At 38.9% G+C, this 12,096-nt stretch overlaps 1 protein-coding gene across 1 annotated transcript; it reads left to right on the top strand.

Moving 5' to 3' along the window:
• The first annotated feature begins 2,768 nt into the window (after positions 1-2,768).
• On the top strand, positions 2,769-7,678 carry LOC120037966 (forkhead box protein I1c-like). Its single transcript, XM_038983901.1, has 2 exons — positions 2,769-3,336; positions 6,981-7,678. Exons 1-2 carry the CDS (start codon positions 2,769-2,771, stop codon positions 7,676-7,678), a joined length of 1,266 nt encoding a protein of 421 aa, XP_038839829.1.
• Positions 7,679-12,096: the final 4,418 nt, after the last annotated feature.

The raw sequence follows: 12,096 nt of genomic DNA, 5'->3' as shown, positions 1-12,096 counted from the left end.
CATCAAAATGATGAGTTCAAGAACAAAAAAGTGGGATTATTATAATGTATTATCATAATGTACTATTACAATGTATTATTATAATGATGTAATATATTGTATTATTACAATGTATTATTATTACTTATTATTATAGTGTATTATTATAATGTCGTATTATTACTTATTATCACAATGTATTATTATAATGTATTATTATAATGTATTATTACAATGTCTTATTATTACTTATATTATTATTATTCATCTTATTTGTTATTGTCATATTCTTTATAGGCATAATTCTATAATTAAAAATATATATATTACTTTATTAGTATAATTAAATTAATTCTACTACTTATAATATAATAAGATGGTATACCGATCCTACTAATGGTAATAATACTACTTGTGTTATACCGATCCTACTAATGGTAATAATACTACTTGTGTTATTGTGTTTTCGCTGTAAAACACTTAAAAAATCGGAAATATTGGCTGGATTCACAAGATGTTTGTCTTTCATTTGCTGTACACCATGTATTTTTCAGAAATGTTTTATGATGAGTATTTAGGTATTTCACGTTGGTCTCTATAATTACTCTGGCTGCTTCGGTGCTATTTCTGATGGTAGCTGTGATGGTAGCTGCAATGTAAAACTGATTTATACCTCAAATATGCACATTTTTCGAACAAAACATAGATTTATTGTATAACATGTTATAAGACTGTCATCTGATGAAGTTGTTTCTTGGTTAGTGACTAATTCTATCTCTATTTGGTCGGATTTGTGCAAGCTACCTGTGCTGTGAAAGAAATGTCTGTGCTTTTTTGTATTTGGTGGTGAGCTAACATAAATATACGTGGTGTTTTCGCTGTAAAACATTTAAAAAATCGGACATGTTGGCTGGATTCACAAGATTTTTATCTTTCATTTGCTGTATTGGACTTGTTAATGTGTGAAAGTTAAATATTTCTAAAAAATATATTTTGAATTTCGCGCCCTGCACTTGGACGGGCTGTTGTCATAAGTGTACCGACATCGGGCTTGCAGCCCAAAGAAGTTAACTTCCTGACTGATGTCTTGAGATGTTGTTTCAATATATCTACATAATTTTCCATCCTCATGATGCCATCTATTTTGTGAAATACACCAGTCCCTCCTGCAGCAAAGCACCCCCACAACATGATGCTGCCACCCCCGTGCTTCACGGCTGGGATGGTGTTCTTTGGCTTGCAAGCCTCCCCCTTTTCCCTCCAAACATAACGATGGTCATTACGGCCAAACAGTTCTATTTTTGTTTCATCAGACCAGAGGACATTTCTCCAAAAAATATGATCTTTGTCCCCATGTGCAGTTGCAAACCATAGTCTGGCTTTTTTATGGCAGATTTGGAGTAGTGGCTTCTTCCTTGCTGAGCGGCCTTTCAGGTTATGTCGATACAGGACTCGTTTCACTGTGGATATAGATACTTTTGTACCTGTTTCCTCCAGCATCTTCACAAGGTCCTTTGCTGTTGTTCTGGGATTGCACTTTTCGCACCAAAGTACGTTCATCTCTAGTAGACAGAATGTGTCTCCTTCCTGAGCGGTATGACGGCTGCGTGGTCCCATGGTGTTTATACTTGTGTACTATTGTTTGTACAGATGAACGTGGTACCTTCAGGCATTTGGAAATTGCTCCCAAGGATGGACCAGACTTGTGGAGGTCTACAATTTTTTTTCTGAGGTCTTGGTTGATTTCTTTTGATTTTCCCAATATTTCAAGCAAAGAGGCACTGAGTTAGAAGGTAGACCTTGAAATACATCCACAGGTACACCTCCAATTGACTCAAATTATGTCAATTAGCCTATCAGAAGCTTCTAAAGCCATGACATCATTTTCTGGAATTTTCCAAGCTGTTTAAAGGCACAGTCAATTTAGTGTATGTAAACTTCTGACCCACTGGAATTGTGAAACAGTGAATTATAAGTGAAATAACCTGTCTGTAAACAATTGTTGGAAAAATGACTTGTGTCATGCACAAAGTAGATGTCCTAACAGACTTGCCAAAACTTTAGTTTAAGTGGTTGAATAACGAGTGGTTGAAAAACGAGTTTTAATGACTCCAATCTAAATGTATGTAAACTTTCGACTTCAATTGTATAATCCTTTAATTTCCCATTTATTCTCTCAATAAACAAGTTAATTGACCTGCTTTGAATGTCTATTATTAAAAACTATTTCAATGCATATTTATATTATTATAAGTAGTTGTTGAAGTAGTTGTTCCCCTTGCTCTGCAAAGGCAGCGATGGGTAACGATGTTTCGTGGGTGTCAGTTGTTGTGTGCAGAGGGTACCTGGTACGAGCCCAGGTAGGGGCGAGGAGAGGGACGGAAGCTACATATAATAATAATAGCCTTCTAATTATAACAACAATGAGAATATTTTTATCATTTAGGCTAAGGCTTTGCATAAAATAATCGGAAGTATTTTATATATTAGACCTATTCTACTGACGATGATTTTAATCATTTTCAAGTCATATTTTTCAATGGATATTATATTTTAAGGAAACCGTCACTGTCGAGTTTTTCTCTTTCTCACCTCTGCATGTCGGTTCAAGTTCAGTGACCACACCCCCAGCCAGTTAGTGGGTGTCTATTGGCTTCTAGGGATGATCTGTCTGAATGAGAAACTGTCTGTCTGAAGTTATACAATTCTGGTACTCGTTGCTGCCGTTGCGTGTTCATCCGTTCTAACCCGTTACTGTAGCGTCTTGGGGTTGTCCTCCCGCGTGGAGCATGAACTCCATCGACCCTTCAGTCCACCACACCTCCTCTCCAGCCGCCAGCTCTCTCCAACCCCAGCCCAAGGGCACCCAGGAGCCGCCGGAGATGGCAGTCTACTGCGACAATTTAAGCATGTATCACCACCAGCAGACCTTCCAGGGCGCACAGAGGCCGTCTGGATACGGCTTCGGAGATTACACATCCTCCCCGAACCCATACCTTTGGCTGAACAGGCCCGCTGTCAACTCCGCATCCTTCATGCCGCCTTCCTACGGGACACAGCGGCAGTTCCTCACCAACTCCCCCGGGTTCGGGGGTCCAGACCTGGGTTGGCTATCCATCGCCAGTCAGGAGGAGTTGCTAAAGCTGGTCCGTCCTCCCTACTCCTACTCGGCGCTCATCGCCATGGCGATCCAGAACGTGCACGAGAAGAAGTTGACCCTGAGTCAGATCTACCGGTATATCGCGGATAACTTCCCGTTCTACAAGAAGAGCAAGGTGGGCTGGCAGAACTCTATCCGACATAATCTGTCACTCAACGACTGTTTTAAAAAGGTCCCCCGCGACGAGGATGACCCAGGTATTATAATTATATTATATTATTGTAACACCTATTTGTAACCTATAAATGTTCTGGGCCCATTTGTAGATATTATGTTATATGTTAATGACACAGGTAGGCTATGTGATGTTCAGCTGTTCGTTACAAATCCTATACAAACACGTGTAAAAGCGTATTCCTATGACCGATTGAACATCTCGATGTAGACCGGTTGCAGGCTATCGTGTCAGTTAAAATCAGTTGGATGAAATAAAGGCTTATCCCATATCCTGGTAATTGTTAATTTTCTACTTTGAAATTGTTCCCTCAATGTTGAAGGCTAGAATAAGTATTATAGTGCATATTTTGTGAAAATCAAATATATAAAGTCTTATTAGCAGGACAATGACTGGTATTATATGATATTCCATAGATTTAGGATGTGAAGAGTCTAATATAATGTATGAATGGCCTTCTGCTCTATCACAGGAAGTAGAACTATGTGGCACTACATACAGAGCCTTCCCAAAGTATTCACACCCCTTGAATTTTCCCAAATGTTGTTCAAATGTTGTTGTGTTTCAGCCCTAATTTAAAATGGATTAAATGTAGATAGTGTGTCACTGGCCTACACACAATAGCCCATAATATCAAAGTGGAATTAATTAAATTAATAAAAAATGTAATGCTGAAATGTTTGAGTCAATAAGTATTAAACTCCTTTGTTATAGCAAGCCTAAATACGTTCAGGAATAAACATGTGCTTAACAAGTCTCATAATAAGTTGCATGGACTCACTATGTGTGCATTATAGTGTTTAACATTCTTTCTGAATGACTACCTTATCTCTGCACCCCACACATACAATTATCTATAAGGTCCCTCAGTCCAGCAGTGAATTTCAAACACAGATTCAACCACAAAGACCAGGGAGGTTTTCCAATGCCTCGCAGAGAAGGGCACCGATTGGTAGATAGGTAATCGCTGCCAAAGGTGATTCCAACATCTATTGACTCAGGGGGTTCAACACTTATCTCATCAAGATATGTTCGTGTGCTTTTTCTTCAAACGTTAGAATGTTTCTTCCAATGTGACATTACAGAGTATTTTGTGTAGATCGTTGACAACAAAAAGAAGACAATTTAATCCATTTTTAATTTCACTTTGTAACACAACAAAATGTGGGAAAAGTCCAGGGGTGTGAATCCTTTCTGAAGGCTCCGTATATTATTCTATAGGTTCGTCCCAACAGTTTGATAAGGGAAACTTTAGGGATTACAGGTTGTCATTAGAGGCTTCACGTGCATACTGAGTGACCAGTCAGTTTCCTACCATGGCAGGTTATAGATAAAAGGTTTGATAATCCTAATCCTGGAGCGCAGAGCAGAGCAGAGCACACAGATTCCGGGAGAAGGACACTATTCTCACCAACCCTTGTCACACTCATCACTAAAAATGAATAGCTACCAAGACATTGGCTTCCTTATCAGTGCATCGTTCCAAATCAAAAGCCAGAGTATTAGGTGATAATGTGCACCATACCACTACATTACATTGTGGGCAGGTAGCCTAGTGGTTAGAGCAGGTAGCCTAGTGGTTAGAGCAGGTAGCCTAGTGGTTAGAGCAGGTAGCCTAGTGGTTAGAGCAGGTAGCCTAGTGGTTAGAGCAGGTAGTCTAGTGGTTAGAGCAGGTAGCATAGTGGTTAGAGCAGGTAGCCTAGTGGTTAGAGCAGGTAGTCTAGTGGTTAGAGCAGGTAGCATAGTGGTTAGAGCAGGTAGCATAGTGGTTAGAGTGTAGGGGCAGGTAGTCTAGTGGTTAGAGCGTTGGGTAGGCAGGTATCTTAGTGGTTCGAGCGTTGGGTAGGCAGGTATCTTAGTGGTTAGAGCGTTGGGCCAGTAACTGAAAGGTTGCTGGATCGAATCCTCGAGCTGACAAGCTAAAAATCTGTTCTGCCCTGGGCGCCGTGGATGTTAGTTAAGGCAGCCCCCCTGCACCTCTCTGATTCAGAGGGGTTGGGTTAAATGCAGAAGACACATTTCAGTTGAAGGCATGCAGTTCTACAACTGACTAGGTATCCCCCTTTCCTTTCCCATTGTGTGAATGTGTACATTCCATATAAAGGAAGGAGAGGCTCGTCAGTGTTTTATTCCTGCACTCAACACAACCTTCAGACTTTACACAAGTCCTCTTCAGACTTTACACAAGTCCTCTTCAGACTTTACACAAGTCCTCTTCAGACTTTACACAAGTCCTCTTCAGACTTTACACAAGTCCTCTTCAGACTTTACACAAGTACTCTTCAGACTTTACACAAGTCCTCATTTCTTTACTCAGTAATATTGTTTGTCCCAGCAGCGGTATCCTCAAGGTAAAGATGAGCATGTCACTCTGCGGTTCTTCATTGGATATACATTGCATTCGGAAAGTATTCAGACCCCTTGACCTTTTCCACATTTTCTATTCTAAAATGGATTCAATTGTTTTTTTTCCATCATCAATCTACACACAATACCCCATAATGACAAAGGAGTCTGAGTCTGGGTGGTTACAAAATGTCACTACAGTCCCTGGTTCGAATCCAGGCTGTATCACATCCTGCCGTGATTGGGAGTCCCACAGGGTGGCTCACAATTGGCCCAGCGTCGTCCAGGTTTGGCCGGAGTAGGCCGTCATTGTAAATAAGAATTTGTTCTTAACTGACTTGCCTAGTTAAATAAAGGTAAAATAAAAATAAATAAAAATGAAAATATTTAATACATTTTACAATAACACTGTAACGTAACAAAATGTGGACTGAAGGAAGGGTTCTGAATACTTTCCAGATGCCCTGTATAGATTAAATATACTGTAATTTATATTATATATACATAATACTGATGTGAAAACTAAATATACTGTAAATTATATTATATGTACATAATACTGATGTGAAACTAAATATACTGTCAATTATATTATATGTACATAATACTGATGTGAAAATAAATATACTGTCAATTATATTATATGTACATAATACTGATGTGAAAATAAATATACTGTAAATTATATTATATGTACATAATACTGATGTGAAAATAAATATACTGTAAATTATATTATATGTACATAATACTGATGTGAAACTAAATATACTGTCAATTATATTATATGTACATAATACTGATGTGAAAATAAATATACTGTAAATTATATTATATGTACATAATACTGATGTGAAAATAAATATACTGTCAATTATATTATATGTACATAATACTGATGTGAAAATAAATACACTGTAAATTATATTATATGTACATAATAATGATGTGAAAATAAATATACTGTAAATTATATTATATGTACATAATACTGATGTGAAAAATAAATATACTGTAAATTATATTATATGTACATAATACTGATGTGAAAATAAATATACTGTAAATTATATTATATGTACATAATACTGATGTGAAAATAAATATACTCTACATTTTATTATATGTACATAATACTGATGTGAAAATAAATATACTCTACATTTTATTATATGTACATAATACTGATGTGAAAATAAATATACTGTAAATTATATTATATGTACATAATACTGATGTGAAAATAAATATACTGTAAATTATATTATATGTACATAATACTGATGTGAAAAATAAAACGTGTCTTTTTTCATGTTCCAGGTAAAGGAAACTACTGGACGTTGGATCCTAACTGTGAGAAGATGTTTGACAACGGGAACTTCAGGAGGAAGAGGAAACGTCGCTCCGACTCCACTAACAGCACCAAGACAGAGGACGGCCAAACAGCCCCGCCCATCAAGACCTTAGACAGCCCCCAGCTCCTTGGCCCCGCCTCCCCAGACATGGAGGTGGTCAGTGAGGGTCATAAGAGCTCCTCCCCCCTAAGCCTGGCGTCCGGCGCTCCGTGTTTTAATAACTTCTTCAGCAGTATGGCTGGGCTGGGCTCTGGGTCCCTGGGCTCCGGGCCCCTAGGTGCCTCTGGTCCCCCCAGCAGACAGACTGGCTCTCTGGGGTTGGTCAACGAGCTGACCAATAGGAACATTACAGCCCTCCATAGCAGCCCATACCACAACCAAACCACCCACACCCCAGGCCCAGGCCCAGGCCAGGACAGTCACTGCCCGGGGGTCTCAGAAGCGGGCCATGAGGTCCACGGTCACCCAGCAGACAGCCTGTCTCACTTCAACAGAGGAGTGTACTGCAACACCTTCAGCGGAGGGGGGCAGGAAGGGCAGTTCAACAGCCACTTCTACAACACCTTCAGCGGAGGGGGGCAGACAGGACAGTTCAACAGCCACTTCTACAACAGCTTCAGCGTCAACGGTCTAATATACCCCAGAGAGGGCACGGACGTGTAGCGTATAATGTATAATGTATAACGTGTATTTGTATTCGTATTTATTACGGATCCCCATTAGCTGCTGCCAAGGAAGCAGCTACTCTTCCTGGGGTCCAGCAAAATTAAGGCAGTTTATAATTTTTTTAAACATTACAATACATTCACAGTTTTTACAACACACTGTGTGTCCTCAGACCCCTACTCCACCACTACCACATTATCAACAGTACCAAATCCATGTGTACGTGTGTGTATAGTGCATATGTTATCGTGTGTATAGTGCATATGTTATCGTGTGTGTGTGTGTGTGTGTGTGTGTGTGTGTGTGTGTGTGTGTGTGTGTGTGTGTGTGTGTGTGTGTGTGTGTGTGTGTGTGTGTGTGTGTGTGTGTGTGTGTGTGTGTGTGTGTGTGTGTGTGTGTGTGTGTGTGTGTTCCTTCACAGTCCCCGCTGTTCCATAAGGTGTTTTTTTAAATCTGATTCTACTGCTGCATCAGTTACCTGATGTGGAATAGAGTTCCATGTAGTCATGGCTCTATGTAGTACTGTGCACCTCCCATAGTCTGTTCTGGACTTGGGGACTGTGAAGAGACCTCTTGTGGCATGTCTTGTGGGGTCTGCATGGGTTTTCGAGCTGTGTGCCAGTAGTTTAGACAGACAGCTTGGTGCATTCAACATGTCAATACCTCTCATTAATACAAGTAATGATGAAGTCAATCTCTCCTGTACTTTGAGCCAGGAGAGATTGAAATGCATATTATTAAAATTAGATCTCTGTGTACATCCAAGGGCCAGCCATGCTGCCCTGTTCTGAGCCAATTGCAATTTTCCTAAGTCCTTTTTTGTGGCACCTGACCACACGACTGAACAGTAGTCCAGGTGTGACGAAACTAGGGCCTGTAGGACCTGCCTTGATGATAGTGTTGTTAAGAATGTAGAAACTAGGGCCTCTAGGACCTGCCTCGTTGATAGTGTTGTTAAGAAGTTAGAGCAGCGCTTTATTATGGACAGACTTCTCCCCATCTTAGCTACTGTTGTATCAATATATTTTGACCATGACAGGTTACAATCCAGGGTTACTCCAAGCAGTTTAGTCATCTAAACTTGCTCAATTTCCACATTATTTATTACAAGACTTAGTTGAGGTTTAGGGTTTAGTGAATGATTTGTCCCAAATGCAATGCTTTTAGTTTTTTAAATATTTAAGACTAACTTATTCCTTGCCATCCATTCTGAAACTATCTGCAGCTCTTTGTTAAGTGTTGCAGTCATTTCAGACGCTGTAGTAGATATATATACGTGTATAGATAGACACTGGCTTTACTCAAACTCTGTGTCATGTCATTAGTAAAGATTGAGAAAGTAATGGGCCTAAACAGCTGCCCTGGGGAATTCCTGATTCTACCAGGATTATGTTGGAGAGGCTTCCATTAAAGAGCACCCTCTGTGTTCTGTTAGACAGGTAACTCTTTATCCACAATATAGCAGGGGGTGTAAAGCCATAACACATACGTTTTTCCAGCAGCAGACTATGATCGATAATGTCAAAAGCCTCACTGAAGTCTAACAAAACAGCCCCCACAATCTTTTTATCATCAATTTCTCTCATCCAATCCTCAGTAATTTGTGTAAGTGCTGTGCTTGTTGAGTGTCCTTCCCTATAAGCTGAAAGTCTGTTGTCAATTTCTTTACTGTGAAATAACATTGTATCTGGTCAAACACAATTTTATTCCAGAAGTTTACTAAGGGTTGGTAACAGGCTGATTGGTCGGCTATTTGAGCCAGTAAAGGTGGCTTTACTATTCTTGGGTAGCGGAATGACTTCAGCTTCCCTCCAGGCCTGAGGGCACACACTCTCTAGAAGGCTTAAATTGAAGATATGGCAAATAGGAGTGGCAATATCGCCTGCTATTATCCTCAGTCATTTTCCATCCAGATTGTCAGACCCCGGTAGCTTGTCATTGTTGATAGACAACAATTATTTTGTTCACCTCTTCCACACTAATTTTACGGATTTCAAAATTACAATGCTTGTCTTTCATAATTTGGTCTGGTATACTTGGATGTGTAGTGTCAGTGTGTGTTGCTGGCATGACATCCCTAAGTTTGCTAATCTTGCCAATGAAAAAAATTATTAAAGTATTTGGCAATATCAGTTGGTTTTGTGATGAATGTAGGGTATAACATTACATTTACATTTACATTTTAGTCATTTAGCAGACGCTCTTATCCAGAGCGACTTACAGTAGAGTGCATACATTTTATTACATTTTACATTACATACTGAGACAAGGATATCCCTACCGGCCAAACCCTCCCTAACCCGGACGACGCTATGCCAATTGTGCGTCGCCCCACGGACCTCCCGGTTGCGGCCGGCTGCGACAGAGCCTGGGCGCGAACCCAGAGACTCTGGTGGCGCAGCTAGCACTGCGATGCAGTGCCCTAGACCACTGCGCCACCCGGGAGGCATATAGGCCTAACATATAGTGTATAGCGTATAACGTGTATCATATAACGTATAGAGTATAACGTATAATGTAAAACGTGTAGCATATAACCTGTAAACGTATAGAGTATAACGTATAATGTAAAACGTGTAGCATATAACCTGTAAACGTATATCGTATAAGGTATAATGTAAAACGTGCAGCATATAACCTGTAAACGTATATCGTATAAGGTATAGAGTATAACGTATATCGTATCAGGTATAGAGTATAACGTATATCGTATAAGGTATAATGTAAAACGTGCAGCATATAACCTGTAAACGTATATCGTATAAGGTATAATGTAAAATGTGCAGCATATAACCTGTAAACGTATATCGTATAAGGTATAATGTAAAACGTGTAGCATATAACCTGTAAACGTATATCGTATAAGGTATAATGTGTACAGTATAACGTATATCGTATATCGTATAAGGTATAATGTAAAACGTGTAGCATATAACCTGTAAACGTATATCGTATAAGGTATAATGTGTACAGTATAACGTATATCGTATATCGTATAAGGTATAATGTGTACAGTATAACGTATATCGTATATCGTATAAGGTATAATGTGTACAGTATAACGTATATCGTATATCGTATAAGGTATAATGTGTACAGTATAACGTATATCGTATATCGTATAAGGTATAATGTGTACAGTATAACGTATATCGTATATCGTATAAGGTATAATGTAAAACGTGTAGCATATAACCTGTAAACGTATATCGTATAAGGTATAGAGTATAACGTATATCGTATAAGGTATAGAGTATAACGTATATCGTATCAGGTATAGAGTATATCGTATATCGTATAAGGTATAATGTGTACAGTATATCGTATATCGTATAAGGTATAATGTGTACAGTATAACGTATATCGTATAAGGTATAATGTGTACAGTATAACGTATATCGTATAAGGTATAATGTGTACAGTATAACGTATATCGTATAAGGTATAATGTGTACAGTATAACGTATATCGTATAAGGTATAATGTGTACAGTATAACGTATATCGTATAAGGTATAATGTATACAGTATAACGTATATCGTATAAGGTATAATGTGTACAGTATAACGTATATCGTATAAGGTATAATGTGTACAGTATAACGTATATCGTATAAGGTATAATGTGTACAGTATAACGTATATCGTATAAGGTATAATGTGTACAGTATAACGTATATCGTATAAGGTATAATGTGTACAGTATAACGTATATCGTATAAGGTATAATGTGTACAGTATAACGTATATCGTATAAGGTATAATGTGTACAGTATAACGTATATCGTATATCGTATAAGGTATAATGTGTACAGTATAACGTATATCGTATATCGTATAAGGTATAATGTGTACAGTATAACGTGGAATGTAGAATGTATTGTAATGTAGAATGTAGCAGGGGTTACCACAGGTCCAAATGGGCTCAGCCAATCAGACGGTGAGACAGACCAGTTCATAAGGATGGCCTTCACAGGACAGAGACTCTGAGGGACCTTTATGAACTGACTGTACAGACACAGTTAGGACAGAGACCTTTATGAACTGACTGTACAGACACAGTTAGGACAGGGACTCTGAGGGACCTTTATGAACTGACTGTACAGACACAGTTAGGACAGAGACTCTGAGGGACCTTTATGAACTGACTGTACAGACACAGTTAGGACAGAGACCTTTATGAACTGACTGTACAGACACAGTTAGGACAGGGACTCTGAGGGACCTTTATGAACTGACTGTACAGACACAGTTAGGACAGAGACCTTTATGAACTGACTGTACAGACACAGTTAGGACAGAGACCTTTATGAACTGACTGTACAGACACAGTTAGGACAGGGACTCTGAGGGACCTTTATGAACTGACTGTACAGACACAGTTAGGACAGAGACCTTTATGAACTGACTGTACAG

This window comes from Salvelinus namaycush, unplaced genomic scaffold (assembly GCF_016432855.1).
Source record: "Salvelinus namaycush isolate Seneca unplaced genomic scaffold, SaNama_1.0 Scaffold1998, whole genome shotgun sequence".
NCBI classification, from domain to species: Eukaryota; Metazoa; Chordata; class Actinopteri; order Salmoniformes; family Salmonidae; genus Salvelinus; species Salvelinus namaycush.
Note: the sequence above shows the minus strand (reverse complement) of the source record. Positions and strands in the feature narration are given on the sequence as shown.

What these genes read in the sequence shown, in the direction of transcription:
- LOC120037966 (XM_038983901.1), top strand. Translation starts at nt 2,769, where the DNA reads ATGAACTCCATCGACCCTTCAGTCCACCACACCTCCTCTCCAGCCGCC. An exon ending in CCGCGACGAGGATGACCCAG is followed by an intron (nt 3,337 to 6,980) that starts GTATTATAATTA and finishes TTCATGTTCCAG; the next exon opens with GTAAAGGAAACTACTGGACG.